The sequence below is a fragment of the Cimex lectularius genome, unplaced genomic scaffold (genome assembly GCF_000648675.2).
Source record: "Cimex lectularius strain Harlan isolate CLEC.00 unplaced genomic scaffold, Clec_2.1 scaffold11, whole genome shotgun sequence".
Classification (NCBI taxonomy): domain Eukaryota; kingdom Metazoa; phylum Arthropoda; class Insecta; order Hemiptera; family Cimicidae; genus Cimex; species Cimex lectularius.
Genome location: NW_019392673.1, coordinates 1,527,953 through 1,544,308, shown reverse-complemented (window position 1 = coordinate 1,544,308; position 16,356 = coordinate 1,527,953). Strand labels below are relative to the sequence as shown.

At 33.4% G+C, this 16,356-nt stretch overlaps 3 protein-coding genes across 10 annotated transcripts in view; 1 reads left to right on the top strand and 2 right to left on the bottom strand.

Annotated features, from left to right (window-relative positions):
* Positions 1–307: 307 nt before the first annotated feature.
* Positions 308–16,356, top strand: part of LOC106669459 (muscarinic acetylcholine receptor M3) — a 350,439-nt gene continuing 334,390 nt past the window's right edge. The window contains exon 1 of the mRNA XM_024225353.1: positions 308–376. The gene's annotated coding sequence lies outside the window, so the exon portion shown is untranslated. The remainder of the gene's footprint in view (positions 377–16,356) is intronic.
* On the bottom strand, positions 2,770–8,568 carry LOC106669349. 2 transcript variants are annotated; one of them, XM_024225355.1, is made up of 6 exons: positions 8,019–8,568; positions 7,773–7,959; positions 7,628–7,704; positions 5,059–5,184; positions 3,033–3,158; positions 2,770–2,880 (listed from the first exon to the last, which is right to left on the bottom strand). In XM_024225355.1, exons 1-6 carry the CDS (start codon positions 8,306–8,308, stop codon positions 2,826–2,828), a joined length of 861 nt encoding a protein of 286 aa, XP_024081123.1. In that variant the 5' UTR covers positions 8,309–8,568; the 3' UTR covers positions 2,770–2,825. The 2 variants fall into 2 exon arrangements, with proteins under 2 accessions (XP_024081123.1, XP_024081122.1); XM_024225354.1 differs by having other exon boundaries at positions 5,059–5,187; positions 8,019–8,553.
* On the bottom strand, positions 8,678–14,910 carry LOC106669454. Of its 7 annotated transcripts, none has more exons than XR_001340932.2 (6): positions 14,503–14,901; positions 9,655–9,787; positions 9,549–9,605; positions 9,319–9,486; positions 8,856–9,029; positions 8,678–8,790 (listed from the first exon to the last, which is right to left on the bottom strand). XR_001340932.2 is itself a non-coding variant. In XM_014398947.2 (6 exons), exons 1-6 carry the CDS (start codon positions 14,653–14,655, stop codon positions 8,759–8,761), a joined length of 636 nt encoding a protein of 211 aa, XP_014254433.1. In that variant the 5' UTR covers positions 14,656–14,910; the 3' UTR covers positions 8,678–8,758. The 7 variants fall into 7 exon arrangements, 6 of the variants coding, with proteins under 6 accessions (XP_014254433.1, XP_014254431.1, XP_014254432.1 ...); XM_014398947.2 differs by having other exon boundaries at positions 8,916–9,026; positions 9,549–9,587; positions 14,503–14,910; XM_014398945.2 differs by having other exon boundaries at positions 8,916–9,026; positions 14,503–14,909.

Here is a 16,356-nt window from a genome sequence, read left to right as displayed (position 1 = left end):
GCCGATCCCCAGTCAACCAATGAGAAGCGGGATTTTATTGGCGCTCAATTTTGAAATTGCAAAAACCGTTAATTACAACACAACTAAATATCGCACACATCAAAAAGTGATCCCTAACCATCCCTAAACTCAAAAAGTGATAAGTCGAAAAATTCTAAAAGCTGGATTATTTAGTTTTTGAAGTATTCGGGTGTGATGCAGCAGGAAAAAAGACATCACTGTAGGTGGACAATGATCTAGTAGGCTGCTGACATGTGGCATTTTTGAATTGGCGGGAACGCATGTTTCCTTTGGCAAAAAGTGGTATGTCGTAGTTATGTGTCCAGCATTACAGCATCGGTGTATTTATCAAGAAAAAGGGCACATTTCTAGTCAGGTCAGTTTTCTCCTTGTTTAGTAAATGATTTTATACTGCTCTGTAATAACTTACTGTTATTATAATAACAGACACATCTTAATATTATACTCCTGCATGTCAAGGGATCGCAACTTTGATACATTCATGATTTAGAGTTTATTTGGATATTATATAATATAAATACGTATAATTTTAAATATTGGTAAAAGAGACTTACATCACGTGGACAAACTGTTTTTAAATTTGTTGAAAACCGACAAGAAGGAAATTGCCGTCAATAATGGTCTCTGTATCGTTCCAATTTTAGTATATGTACCGCCGAAGCGAGTCAATAATGGTAATGAAGTCTGTCAGTTTTCAATTTCCACTCTTTGACTTTAGCACAAAGTGTTACGGATATTGGATCTTCTCGTTGCAATTTGATAATGGCTAATGGGAAAAAAAGTAATGTTAATAGTTCTGGCTCTTCAGATTTATGGATTTATTTCAGACAAATCTGGGAAGCATAAATGCTCAGCTTCAAAGTTGGGGATCATAAATGTTATAGAAAATCCAAATATTGTAAATACTGAATTATCAAAATTATATTTTATGCGAAAAAAGAAGAATGCATATCCTTAATTGAATCTTACGGGATTCATAGTTCTTATGCTGCGTTTTTCTCCTCATTGCATAAGCAAAGTAATATTAATTTTAGAATTATTTTAGTTTTCAATTTATGATTTTTCCTTCTTGAAGGTGGGATAATAGGTCATCTTTTAAAAACCACAACCAGTTTTTATCTACGTTTCAGATTTATTTTAATCCTTCCTCAGGTGAGTTAACGCAACTGTGGAAAAACTGGTTGTGGTTTTTTTGAGATGACCTATTATACCACCTTCAAGAAGGAAAAGTCATAAATTAAACTGTTGAGGTCGAAATATAACAAAACATCGTTAGTTTTCAATGTTAGAAGTATCTTTTTTTAATTTTTTTGCTGACTTATGTGAAAACATAAAACTTTAACAATTCAGCTGTACTACCCCTAAAAAACTCCCATTTTTAAGTTGTGACACTTTTCTCCATATATTGGCTCTCAGTAATTTAAGTTAGTTGTTTGCTCTATCGATAATGGTGGTCAATAAATGACAGTAAGGGTATTATTTCTTTGTGGTAGAAACAGACAACATACACACCTAAAAAACAAGCATAAATATCCATTACAAAAAATATACTTGTACAATTGATTTTCAAAATGCGAAATTAGTATAGGCCCTGATGATGACCTTTAAATTGGCCAGTAACAATTGTTAGCAGTAACATCTGAATTTGGTTTTTTGTTCAAGACTTTGATCCAGGGTATTTGTGAGTAAAAAATTAGTTGATACTTTAACGCCTGTGTTTTTAGTGAGCGGTTGCTTAATAATTTGTTGGATTCCTGAGGAGTGGTCTGGAATGAGATAGTTTAGAAAAACTTGTTTTTGGCCGATGTTTCTACCTTTATTTGGGTCATCTTCAGAACATAAAATGTGGTGCTATTCTTGTGGTGTCATATTGGTGGTGTGAAATTGTTGACAAAAAAAAAAAAAAAAAAAAATCCTCCTCACTTAAATCACTGAGAGCCAATATGTGGAAGAAAAGTGTCACCACTCAAAAAGCAGTAGATTTTTAGGGGGTAGTACAGCTGGATTTTTAAAGTTTTGTGTTTTCGCTTAAGTCTTGGACAAACAAGAAACAATATTAATGGACAAACAAGAAACAATATTAATGGATCATGACAGTTTTCATTGAGAACAACCATACTGGCATGTACTTAATACATAAATTTAAAAAAGTAAACTCCCATCTCTCTCTTCTGTGAAATTTTCTTTTGTTGAGTTGTGTCACTTTGCTTGCGGTTGTGTGATATTATCTTAATAAGTACAATAAGAAAGTAACTGTAAATTAGTGGTTAATTTGTAGGACTTTTATTAGTTAATTAAGAAAATAAAATAAAGAAATTAATAATAGATTAATAAATTAATAATAAAATAATAATACACTTGAATGAATTAATTTGTACATAAAATATTATTTAGATACTTATATACAGGAAGCAAATCAAAATTTATTAATTATTTATGTATTCATCTTCTTGTTTAATTTTACATTTTTTGATTTCCAATATCTCAAACTAATCTAGTTCCCGTCCTTTGTTGAAACTAACATTGTTGTATTTAAATTGTGTTTTGTTTCATTAAGTATGGTCCTTAAATTCAGAAAATTGGTTCATTATTGTTGTTCAGACCAAATTGCACATTTATTCTTTATAAATAAAATATAATATATTCAGTTTACATATATAAACAAATTTTCCAATCTTAAACCAAATATAAACTTTTAGTCAAATAAACATCAGAATACTGTTTCAACATGATATAAAAACTATAAACAATGATCATACAATGTGATTGTATTTATATTATTTACAATATTATTGGTCTTAAATTCATTTGATTTCATCGTTGTCTTCGTTTGTAATTTCAATGCAGGCAAGACTCGCACTAAACAATAAAAATAATATCAAAATTCTTAAACATCTAATATTTGGGCAAAAAATGATTAATTTCAAGTCAAATTATTAGAAATTTGAACTGCAAAAACTTCTCAGAGCAGGAAAATAATAATAAGATCTAAAAAGGTGCCCATCATGTACCTGTTTAAGTAGCATTCATTAATTATTACATCCTTATTCATACAGTAGGGGATTTCTTTGAGGAAACATGTTCTTGGGGATGTAGGGGAATTTGCCTGTGTTTGGCAGGTGGCATTATTTGTTTGCCTGGAAAAAAAATTGATCAAAATTCATAAAATATTGTTAAGAAATATGTAAATATACAATTAGAAGTAGCTAAAAAAATATTTGTGGGGACTGGTATTTAGGAAAGAGAAAGAGTCCGAACTTCATAGGACGTTGACACATAACTTCAGAAAACTGGATTTGTCAAGACCTACTAAATTTATAGGATTGAATTTCCTTTTTGAATTTTCAAAATATAAATACCTATTACAATTTCTTATAAGTAAGAAAATCTAAAAAAATTTAAATCTATGAATGCTATCTACTCTAAATTGAATAACTTTCTCAATTGAAACACACANATTCATACAAATGAGTAATCCTGTAAACGTAAACAGAATATTTTATATAGATTTTTTTTAATGAAAACTTAAAATCCTGCATTATTTTCCGGACAACCCAATAGTATAGGCAACTAACATCAGTACTAAATTTTAGTCATTTGGGACGACATCAGAGACAACAACAAAATACACTTAGATATCAGGACATTCAGGATAGAGGGGAAACAGGGTGGTTGATAAATTGACCAGGGAAATTTAACAAAAATACATCAGACAGTGGGTTAAGATTATGTTCTTAGTTTAATTGGAATGTATTTCAGGACAGAGTCAAACAAAATAGTTCATTTAAGGACCACAGCAGAACGACAAAACCTAAGCCGCGTTAGGACTAAAATAATAATAGGACTGCTGACAGGACACCTCACAACAGAAATAATCCTGTGCAGGTATTGCCAGGAAAAACCTCTGTTGGTTTGTAGACCAATGTAGGTTGAGTTCTCTTCTTGGATGAAGAAAAGAAAAGGCTTGAAGGATAAAAAGCCGTAGACTTGACAAAGAGGTCTAGATAATGGAGATTGGTGCTATTCTTGTGGTGTCATATTGGTGTTTTGTGAAATTGTTGTAACAAAAAAAAAAAGGAAAAATCGCTCCTCACTTAAATCACTGAGAGCTAATATGTGGAAGAAAAGTGTCACCACTCAAAAAGAGCTAGATTTTTAGGGGGTGGTACAGTTGGATTTTAAAGTTTTGTGTTTTCGCTTGTCTTGGACAAACAAAAAGCCTCACATGGTGGGTCATGATCAGGAACCTTACCTTCTCCTTGTCACATTTGAGTTCCTTCTACTTAAATGATTATTTATACATTTACGAGGTACCTGGTCATGCAAAATAATCAAGCCAAACCAGAAAAAAAAGATAGGTTAATGTGGAGTTAAAGAAAAAATAAAATAAAAAAAGAACAAAAATTCCTTCTAGATGCAGTCTTTTCTGTAATCTAACAATTTTACTTTGGAATCGTTGTTCCAGCAACAACCATCTGCCGAGTCCTCCAGGGTTCCAGTCCTGCCAAAATCCGCTCCAAACAAAAGAAAAAAAAACACTTTCCTTCATTACAATTAATAATTACATTATAAAAACCCATTTTTTTGTTGTCACAAAAGAAATTATTTAAAACATTTTTTCTCGGCTCAGTAGGCCTATTGGATCACTCAGACATGGGTGTAATATTTTTAGTAATCCCCAAAAGTTATGTATTAAAATCGGTGACATACTTCCTTACAAAAAAAGGAACTGATCAAGGCGAGAAAATAAAAATTTGATTTTGGGGCAAAAGAAACCACTTTCCTCTCTTACAATAATTACATTATAAAAACCCATTTTTTTTGTCACAAAGTAAATTATTTAAAACATTTTTTCTCGGTTCAGTAGGCCTATTGGACCACTCGGACATGAGTGTAATATTTTTTAATGTAGTAATCCCCAAAAGTTATGTATTAAAATCGGTGACCCCGCCACATCAGGTTTTTCGTCAATGTCTCTAAACTAAATTTTAATTTAAAAGGAAACAAATTATCAGAGACAAGCAACTAAAATATTACCTTTTCTCCCCATTTGAAGCCATATCCATATTCAGCTTGCAGATAATAAGATCGTCTGTTTTCTTTTGTCTCGCGAACCAGTCTATCGTTTCATCGAGTAAAAATTCCCAGTTCGCCTTTTCGTCCCTGCTGAACGGTAAAAAATCATTAAAAGGGAGTTGTTTCGTACAAATTAATGACACTGGAGGTCAATGCAATGTTTTGGTCCGGTTGATGAATTTCCTATTAAAATTGGCTCCTATTGCCAGCATGGTATACTGTTTTTAGGCCGGCTCCGAAGCTTTGTATAAACGGGGAAAAACGTGAAAGTCTCCCTGTATAGCGAATTGGCGAACGTGAGCTTTTCCTAGGGTAAGAATAGTTTTTGAGTGGAGAGCCAGGAGGAGATAAGTTGATTTGTAAAGCAATCGCGTCTTTTTTTTTTTGTTTATAAAAAAAGCGTTTTCTGTAAGAAAATATTCGCGTTATACACTACGGTGCAAAAATAGCAAATCTCGACCTTGCGTGTCCAGAAAGATCGAACTCAACATTTGGATCCATCGAGTTCATCACAACTCTGGTTCAAAATGTCCAATTTAAAAAAATCGCACCATTGAGCTTTACCCTTTTTCGGTGTGCAACTGAAAACACATCGTTTTAGAATATGTCAACGTAATTTGTTAATAATGTTATACAATTTATTTAACATAGAATTGATTGATTAAATTTATGACGCAAAGGTTTGTATTGTGTATTGTGGTGCATGCGTGGTTAATAATTAAACTATAATTTCATAATAAAATGATTAGGTTTCGTGGTCCGCTTGACCGAATAAATTCTTTTCAATTAATTAATTTTTTAAAATAAGGTTTTGATTGAGTTAATAAAGTCATTGTCACAAGCGGGATTCAAACCTATGACCTTCGGCTAAATACGCCGCTGCTCTACCACGTGAGCTATCGTGACTTCGATCCACTCGGACGACATTTGAAAAATGGCAAAAAGGAGGGAAAATTCAAAAGGTGGGGTTGAGATGGGAAGTTAGTGTCCGAGTATTTGTATTTTAATGACGCTAAAGTTGAGAAATTGTGATTTTGTGTTAAAAAATCTGATTTTAGACTAAAATCACAAAAATGTTAAAACACACAAATATATATGTATATTATATATATATTTACCTTTGTTGTAGAAAAGTTATACAGGGTACCTTCAAATACGACTCTATTTATCCTGACACATAAGCACTTTTTACGCTGATAACAATGGTGCAGTAGGATTTTAAATTGATCAAAACATCATTTGGTTTGTTATTTATTAATCACATTTCATGTTCGAACTGCCTGCCTTGGGTAAAGATGCAAAGATTTGCTCTTTTTAACCAATCAGTGCTCAGAGCGACAGAGTCAACGGAGATGGATTGGGGCAAGCATTAATAACAGAATAAACGAAAAATAATTGTTTCGAACTTTTTGCTATAACTATGTCATGTTTTGACCAATTTAAAATCCTATTGTACCATTGTTATCAGCGTAAAAAATCCTTTAAAATGAAGTGTCAGGATGTATAGGGTCATATTGGAAATTGGGAAGTTGAACTGGACCTGAGGTATACGTTACTTTTTACGAAAGGTAAAAATTTGAAACTAGACTAAAAAACATTAAACGTATTTTTTGATCCCGTCATTGGTTCATGAATTAAGAAAGAAGATTCCAGCAGGGTCATCTAATAAGGATACTATTATGTATATATATATATATATATATGTGTGTGTGTATGTGTCTTTGTTTGTTTGTTTGTGCTTGTGTGTGAGTATGAGTGTGAGTGTGAGAGAGTGTGTGTGTGTGTGTGTGTGTGTGAGAGAGAGAGAGAGAGAGAGAGAGAGAGAGAGAGAGAGAGAGAGAGAGAGAGAGAGAGAGAGAGAGGGTGAGTGTGAGCGTGTGAGTGTGTGTGTGTGTGTGTGTGTGTGTGTTAACATTTGTGTGATTTTAGTCTAACATAAGATTTTTTTTAAAAATCGCAATTTCTCAACTTTAGCGTCATTAAAACACCAGTATGACCTTTATTTCACAAAGTACATTGAATTTCCACAAGATAAATACATTTGCGTTGAAAAATTTGCGCTTCCTCTTCCGAAAATTTATTATACAGATTTAATATAATTTTAATGTAATATTACCCTTATTTGTAGGTTTTATTTTATGCTTGTTTTATGTACATATTATGTTGTATTAAACCAACCACCAAAAAATTTTACTTTGAATCATTTTTCTCATGGGCCCTTGGTTAAAATCATTTGGGCACTTTTCTAATATTTTTCGACCTCGTATTGCTGATCGGTCCAAAATAGTTTAATTTATATTTCTGTTGAGTAACTCTAAAGTTATCATGGATTTTGTAAATATAATATTCTGAAATTATCCCTCTAATTAAGCAGTTTAAAAAGTTATTAAGAACCGTTTGTTTTGAAATTAAATCAATTTTAATGTAATGTTTTACAGCCTTATTTGTTTTTTAAATCAATAAGGCAATGATGTTTTTGTTTTTTTAAAACAGCGGTATTGTATTTCAAAAGATAGATGTTAACGTTTACCTGAATAAATAGTTCTTTACACCTGAGTCATCTATCAAAGCTTCGCTAACGATGTAGTCGTGCTTTCTCTGGCCCTTCTGATAAATTAAAGCACAAAAAAACCCCTCTGCATGATTAATTGACCCCAATTTCTGCAAGTACTCACTTTGACCCAGCTGGAAACATCTCGTTTAGAATGGCTGTTGTAGCTGTACCAAATGCACCTCAATACGTTGACAACCAGGACGGAAGTAACGTATGCGATAAATAAGAAGAACAAGCCGACAACAACCCCCGCTAAAATGTATAGTATTTTGATAAGGAAGTTCCTGTCGATTTGTCGTTCGTCAATGCTGTAAAACGTTCAAAAAGCGGAATGAAAGAATACACTTCATTTTTTTTTGTAAACTACCTTCTTAAGAAATCCTTGTAGCGGGTTTGAGGAAGCAGGATGTTGTATATATTCTTGTTTTTGAGTTTACGCATTGAAGTCGATGGGCTGTGAAGAAAGCCGTCCGCCCAAGCGCCGGCGAATCGCCGCTGAAGTTTAACTTCAAGCTCGCGGTCGCCAGTACGCCGGGCGAAGTTTTCGCAAAGCCGATATAGCTTGTACGAGCTTTCCTCTTTTTCGAGATCGAATCGTACGTCATGGCAGATCCTATGAAGGTTCTCGTTCACCCCTGCCCATTCTCGGCGGGACATGTGTGAAAAACATATGCGACCGATAAAAAACTTTTCTTTTTTTTGGCTACGCTTTTATGAAAGTTTTTAAGTAGGGGAATTGACGGCGTTTTGATGGGCGAAAAGTACAAGCCCGGGCTATCAAGTTCACTTGATGAAACTTTTGGACTTCTCTCGGCTGTCTTTTGAAGGGTCGAATTATAACCCCCGGGTCGTTTTTTAGCTTTGAATACAGACAATTTACTCATTTAATTCCTATTATGTTAATTAACTTATCAGTTAAATTAAAGAGAAGATAATGATAAAAGGTTTTTCTTATAAAGGAAATTTTGAATATTTCTTTTTATTCTATAACCCTTAATCTTTATCTAACTTATAAATAATCATCTATTTAGCCTTTCAATGATTTATTAGGTTACAATCAGGCAATGGAAAATCATCGTTAATAGAGTATCCCATTATTACACGTCTCTAAAAATGAAGTTTCTGCCGGCAAAACCAACCTGCAATAGAAAACAATTAAAAAATAACTCTACAGTTGAATAATTTTGGCTTTTTCAAATTCAACTCGTAGTGCTCAGGTTTTCTCTTCAAAACGTTTCTGTTTTATAGCAATTGTTTACCTAACTGCTATCATGATTTATGTGCAACTTGCTTCTCAGCTTGGTCCAGAAGGTCTTTTTGTGCTCGTGGTCGTCATTTCCCGATTTGATGTACACCGGCGATGACAAGCAACTATCTGCTGAGGACGCAAATCACAATAATTTAGCAATATTTGAAAATAAAAAAGGAAATAAAAAAAAATAAATAAATAAAAAAATAATACTGTGTTCCCCAAACATATCTAGATTAAATGATAATAAATTATTTGATATTCTGTTGAATCAAATGCACAACGTCCCAAACTATGTAGAAAGATGGTATGAGTAAAAGAGTTTAAATATCAACCGTAAGATAACAACTCAAAAGCACCCACTGTATTGTATATTTTTTTCGTTGAATCTTTTTTTTTTCTTGAGTCGTCAACTTACTTTTCTTTAGGTCCTTAATATCAATGTTTGGATCTAGTTTGGATCCGACATCCCCGTTTTGAAGAGCATGGGCCTTTCTTTTCTCCTGGTCTACCTCTTTGATCGGCCCCTCGCCGGTGAATTCTTCCGGGGGGTGGTCGGTCTTGTGGACCCCGATGTTTTCAGCACCTAAAACCAACAATCTGAGACGGATGACGTGAAATTCTTCTATTACAGTTACGAAACGTTACGTTTTGTCTTCTTATAGTCTTTCCCCTGGGAGAAGCAATCTAAAAAGGCACGTGGCACTAATTAGAGCAATAGAATGTTTTGCACTTTTTATAATTTAATTATTACCGGTTTCTTCGGATTCGTCTCCTTCAATTATAGCTGGAAGGCCTTCCGATATTCCAGACAAATCCAGCCGGTATTGGTTGGGTCTTTTGCACCATTCCACTCTCCACCTGGACACTTCAATAGGAAAAAGTGTCTGTAAAAAAAATCTCACTTAATAATAACAACATCTGGTTCTCATCAAAACTTCTTCTTGTTCTTGCTTGCCTACGTTTCACTCATACGCGTGCCCCTCTGATGATGATGAGAAACCAAAACGCCTATGAGGGAAACTTAATTCATCGATAATAGACCGAACCATTAAAGTAATCCAGTAAGGACTGGATTTTTGAGTAGTAAAAACTTTCAAAACGAGTAAAAACGTGTAATAAAGGTAAAATTTACATTTAACCTAGTAATTTTTTTATTTACTTAATAAAATTAATTTCTGTCTTAAACATTGTTTATGATGTGATAGCTTATTTTATAACCGGTATTCATTTTTAAAATACATTATGCACGAATGTATATATACAACTAGAGCCTATTGATACAATACAAATTATTTTTTTACGTGACTCATCTCTGCTTTGAACGGAATGTGTAGTGTTTAGTGACCGTTACTAGATGATTATTTGGAGGTCTTTATATGCGGTCTGGTGTGACGTAGGTTTTAGAAAAACATTTTCTTTATCGTGTCAACGTTTCGATCTTTATTGAGCTCATCTTCAGGACCTGGGATTTATAAACATTGTTTAAATTACACAAATACTTGTAGGATGAAAAAAAATGAATTTATACTATGCTAGAAAATTTTAGATTAAAAAAAAATTTTATACAATGCTAAAATTTTTTAGATTCAATCAAAATATTTGTACTTACTCAAAGTGTTTGTTTACCGTGTAGGTGTCTCATTATTGTCTGTCGTGTTGAGAGTGCCAGTGAGATATTGATGTTTTATGTTTATATACGTTGGATTTTGAAGGGTGGGGAGGGAAGTCAGGACTAGAAATACATTTTTATATGAGGAGTCAGCTTCTTTGAGGTGAAAGGATCCGACGATAGGAAAAAAGGGGAAATGGTTATCCTGGTAAATGGTCCTGATTATCTTTTCAGGATTATACAGACGGGGATGATTAGGGAATGGAAAGTCAAATTGCTGAAGAATTAGACTATGTAGAAATGTTTGATGTGTGGAATGTGATGATTGTTTTATATGTCGTATTATATGTTTTGTGTGATGTGATGATGATATATGTATGTTATCGATATTGAAGTTGATTAATGATATTAGCGTAGCTGCGACTGGGTTTACATGTGTCTGTTCTGTAATTGATGCTGTGTTTATCTCTGTTGATTTCTAAAAAGTTACGTTTATGTTTGTTTTGTTCTGTGTGTAATATTTTTGGATTGTTGAAGTCGAAATTGTGTTGGTGTTCAAAGTGGTGGGTAGCTAGTGCAGTCGGATTTTGTTTGGCTTTTTTGCAGTCAAAGATAATGCTTTATGATATATTGCTTTACTCTCTTATCCAGATATTGGGATGTAATACCAATGTAAGTTGCCGAACAATTTATACAATTGATTTTGCAAATTACGTCAGATTTACAAATTACTGGTGTGGGATCTTTAATTTTAGATTATTTTAAAGTTGTCAAAAGAGAGAAATGTGTATAATTTATGTGATAGGCCGTGAATGAATGGCATGGAAATGTGTTTTGGTTTGTCTGTATCTGATATATTTGATGTAGTATTATTAGTAATAGTGGATGGTGTTAGTCCTGAGTTGTAGTTGTTGATAATACTGTTGATTATGCGTTTAGGGTAGTGATTGTTATGGAGGATATGTTTGTATATCTTTATGTTCTGGTGGTGAAATGGTTCATGGCTTGATCTAGATAAAATTCAAACTACATTAGATACATTTAATAGCTTTCAATTTTCACATGAAATCGAAAACAACAAAACAATACCATTTTTAGATACACTCGTATCAAACAACCAGATGGCACATTAATCACATATTGGTATCAAAAACCAAGAAAAACAGATCGCTACCTCAACCTTAAATCACACCATCCTCTTCATACAATAAAACACGGCCAAAGGACTACTTCACAGAATTATTACCCTAAGCCATGACTCATTTCACCACAAGAAGTGGTGATATACAAAATAAATTCATTTTTTTTTAATCTAAAATTTTCTAGCATTGTATAAATTCTTTTTTTTAATCTAAAATTTTCTATCATTGTATAAATTCATTTTTTCACATCCTACATGTATTTGTAAAATTTAAACAATGTTTATAAATCCCAGGCCCTTAATTAATAATCATCAAATTTAAACAGAATAAAGACTAGAAATGAGAATGGGAAGTGAGAAATACGCAACTGAAAGAACACAGCGGATGTCGAATATAAAACAATTTTTTAGAAACATTTACACGTAGTTTCCATGCATAAAAAGATTGAAAAAATCGAGTATCGTAAAAGAATGCCATTTCCCTGATTCGGAGTACTGTCTTGGTTTTATTGCAATAAAAGTTAATAAAAAAGTGCGATTGCGCGTTAAATACGTCCTTTAATTATAAATCTATATTGAAGAATTTGTGCTTAAAAGAAATCATTCCGTTCCTTATATGCTCCACCTCATTTTTACTTTTGATTCTAAAAAATTTAGAGAGGGGTTGGACATCGTTCGCCACCTCTAACAAGCGTTGAACAGTTTCAAACAGCTCTCGTTAAAAAATGGGATTCTGTTCTATTAGAAGAAATCTGAGCTCTTATTTACTCGATGTCTAGGAGACTTAAGGCCCTCCGCGAGACTTGAGGAGGTGATACGCGTTATTCAGTGTAAATCTAAGTGAGAAATTGTTAGGTAAAGTACCTTATTAGTTTATTTTGGTTTACATTAAATTAATTATCTTGTATTGATAGCTAGATTTGTGAAAGAGAGGTTCTGTTTTCGACTGGTTCAAGGGCCGATTACAGTTTTGTAAGACCCGCAAGTCATGAAGGTTTAGGCTGACATGGTCGCCGAGAAAGTGGCGAAACAAAAACGTACAATCTATCATTAAACTTTATGTATATCCAGAGTGAAAAAGTGAATAATTTTACAATAACAAAAAACTATTTGAAACTAAATGTAAACTTAAATAAATTTTCCCTTCACCTTGAACATTATTTTCCAGACTAAGATTCCATCCTGTTTTGTTACTAATAAAGAGTCGGACACTAAATTTTATTTGTTTTCTTTTACAAATAAAGCTCATTATAATCTAATGCACAGTTTTAAACGAGTTAGTACTATCATTATAAACAATCTGGTTATTAGTTATATTTTAATTTCACGTAAATGGTCATAAAGTTTATCGCGGTTTTTTTCTCTAAAATGTAAGTATTTCAGGCTAATACAATTTTCCTGTTGTTTGGTTCCTTATACCATTGAGTTTCTCCCTTATTTTATTTGTGCGGTTCCTAAAAATAACAGTTTGTTTTTTGTTATTAAACACATAGGTTAGGTTTAGGCTATTAGAAGCGAGACGTGAGGCGGTGATATGCGTTATTAAGTGGATATCTAGGTAATAAATTGTTATCTAAAGTAACTTATTCGTTTACATTAAATTAAGTATCTTATATTAAGTAGCTAGATTGGCGAAAGAAGGTTTCGGTTTTCGACTGATTCAAGGGGCGATTACAGTTTTGTAAGACCCGCAAGTCACGAAGGTTTAGCCTAACATGGGCGCCGTGAACGTGGCGAAAGAAGAACGTATTATCAATATACTTACTTACCTAGAAGTACCTAGAACCAGAGTGAAAAAGTCAGTAATTTTACAGTAACAAAAAACGATTAAAAACTATTGAAATCTAAAACTAAACTTAAAAAAACAATTGTTAAAAAAATTCCTTTGACCTTGAGCATTATTTTAATTAGATCTAGACTAAATTTCCTTCCTGTTTTGTTACTAATCAAGGGTCTGGCACTAAATTTAATTTCTTTTTCTTTTACAAATAAAGCTCATTAGATTACGGACAGTACACACAAAACATCACTCTTCTAGTTAATTCATTAATTATTCAAGTTCAAATTATTACTTTTGAAATTGGCTCGAGTGTTACGTAACTATTGATTCCGTTCTTGCACTTTGATTTTTCGTTCCTGATTTTGTATATAAATTTAAGTATTTCAATCAATTGTTTGTTTCATAGTGATATCCAACACCTAATTAGGAATAGACTGGCTAATTTATCAAATTTTAATTTACTATACTATAAGTATCTAATTTTAAATGTTGAATGAAAGGGGGTCCGCCCTGGATTTTGTTTTGAGAAAGGGTCCGCTGGCTAAAAAGTTTGGGAAGCCCTTGTCTATTCTATATCAGAAATATGACGATGGAATCTGTCAATAATTTTTTTTAAATAGTGATATTATTCCTGAATTTTAATATAAGACTAATTTTAAGGGGCAACGTTGACATGGCGCTCAGCACTTAAGGCAAAGGTTCCCGGTTCGAATCCAGCGGCCCTGCATTCGAACCCGAAAAAATCACCGCACCCCTCTGCTCTCGCGAACCCTCATAAAAAAGAAAAAATTTACATCTCACATAATAAATATTTGTAATAGATGGTATCAGGATGGTATAAACTTTAGTTTTGGATTAGGTACAAATTAGTTTTCTTTATTTAATTTAATTTTATCTTGTATGTGTAGTTTGCAAACTTTCTTTTGAGTTAACAGCTGATTATACTTTTAGAGGGAATTATTTGTTTTTCACCAATACAGCTGTATTAATCCGTTTTCTCGCAATGGCAAAAGTTTAAATTTTAATTTAAATTGAGCTATCTGTTTTAGCGGTGTGAGCGGTTACGTACCTCTTCGCCGAGTTCCAGCGCGTTTCGTTTCGCGTCCCTGAATTCCTTTAGGGCGGTTTCAAGTTGTTTAAGGTGCGCACCCCATCGTTCCTCTTCAGTTTCGACGTCCGGGACAGATTTCGTATGGACGTCGATCAACGCACATTTTTTCATTTTACAATGCCCGTCTAATCTACACTATGGATATTGGAAATAACACAAAAATGTTTATAAATATTTTTAAAAAAACACCCGTTTCTAAGGTAGGAAAATAACATGTTGCTTATTGTAGACCGAGGTTTAAACAAGCAGATGGCCTGTCGAATTTGATTTCTCCGCTTGAGTTAACCGGGATATTTGACTAGTCGGGTTCCCTTTTAGGCAGTGCGGTGGTCGGATGAGCAAGTTGAGGCTCACCGACACAAGTGCCCTCTTGATCCTGTTGGTTTAGGACGGCCATCGGCAACAACTTTTACACGCAATATTAGACTTGAGGCTACACGGACGAGGAAATTTGTCGACTAAGAAAGTCCTTACATCGGCAAATCGCCTTCTCTGATTCAACACAAACTACTCTCATATCTTTTTTCTACTGAAATAAGAACACTTCTCTCAACCACGTTTAACATAAAATATATACAGAAATTGACTCCTCATCAAGAATTATACCTCACAAAATTGTACAGAATGTCAGTGTTTAACTGGGGAAATAATTGCTTCAGGATAATGATAAAAGAGTTTGTTCGACAAGGAAACGTTTTAAGCCTTTTTCATTTACTCCTGGGACATCCAAAAATATAATACTTTAGTCTGTTAACTATATGTAGGCGTTGGAATTTTAAGTATCCCCCCCCCAAAAAAAAGCTCTCTTTCTCCCTTTGTCTTTCTTTTTGTGTAATTTGTCATTTTATGCTGTATCACGGTGATTATTGTTTTGTGCTTTACGTCGAATATTGAATTTTTTAAATAAATGGACTTCAACCACGATGCCTAAGATAGGGTTTTTAAAAACCTTCAAAATTTTGGCAGTGAAAATTGTGAACACAAAGGCAGGAGTCAGTTAGCAGCAGGGGTTTTTATTTATTGTTGAGTTGTTGTTGTTATCTGTAAAAACCTGTCGGGCTAAACCAATTTTTCACCAACCAACCACTTTTTCAAACAACTGACGGCTTTAGCACCTATTCTGATTAAATAATCCTTTGCAAGTTTTTTTACGCTTGATATTAAAGGGTGTTTGACATAGTGCTGGGGAAACCTCTGAAGATCTGCCCGGCATTTATTCTGGATAATAGATATCTGTCGAACAGAATCAGGAGTATTAGCAATGAAACAGAGCCATAGTCAACAGTCGCTCGAATTGTATAATTGTAAAAAGCCAACCTTTTAGACCCGTGCCTCATCCTATACCAGTCAGCTCTTTAGAACATTGAAAACTTGTTCGCCTCTATGAGCAATCATGGATCATGCCTATCCCACGACAGCTTTATAATCAGATACAGGCCAAGAAATTTGACTTCTGATGAAACAGAAAATGGAAAGCCACCAGCTCTCAACGATCTAAATGTTAGATCGATTTCCATTCCCCCGAAACCGCTGTGCACAGAAGCCATTGCAAAACAGACACTTTGGTCACCTCGTTCAATGGCCCATAATAGAAAATCGTGGAATTAATAATGAAACAAACAAAATAAAGAATTTTTGTGCTTTCATTGTGCCGGCATTGATTTCAGCCTTTAAAATTAAGAACATAATTGGGTCGTATTTCAAGTTTTAAAGTCGTAGTGGTCCTGAGGTACCCTGTCACGATCGAAAAATATTCAATGGTTTGTTTTTAAAATAATGTTTTCAACAAAAATTCGGCTGGGCCATCTAAAA

Excerpts from the sequence above, each read along its gene's own strand:
- LOC106669349 (XM_024225354.1), bottom strand. The coding sequence starts at position 8,308 with ATGTCCCGCCGAGAATGGGCAGGGGTGAACGAGAACCTTCATAGGATC. Across the intron at positions 7,960-8,018 it reads TACAAGGATTTCTTAAGAAG|CATTGACGAACGACAAATCG; the intron begins GTAGTTTACAAA and ends AACGTTTTACAG. Across the intron at positions 5,188-7,627 it reads GTAAAGAACTATTTATTCAG|CAGGGACGAAAAGGCGAACT; the intron begins GTAAACGTTAAC and ends TTTACCGTTCAG.
- LOC106669454 (XM_014398944.2), bottom strand. The coding sequence starts at position 14,655 with ATGAAAAAATGTGCGTTGATCGACGTCCATACGAAATCTGTCCCGGAC. Across the intron at positions 9,606-9,654 it reads AGACGAATCCGAAGAAACCG|TGCCACGTGCCTTTTTAGAT; the intron begins GTAATAATTAAA and ends TGCTCTAATTAG. Across the intron at positions 9,030-9,318 it reads TATTAAGGACCTAAAGAAAA|CAGATAGTTGCTTGTCATCG; the intron begins GTAAGTTGACGA and ends TTGCGTCCTCAG.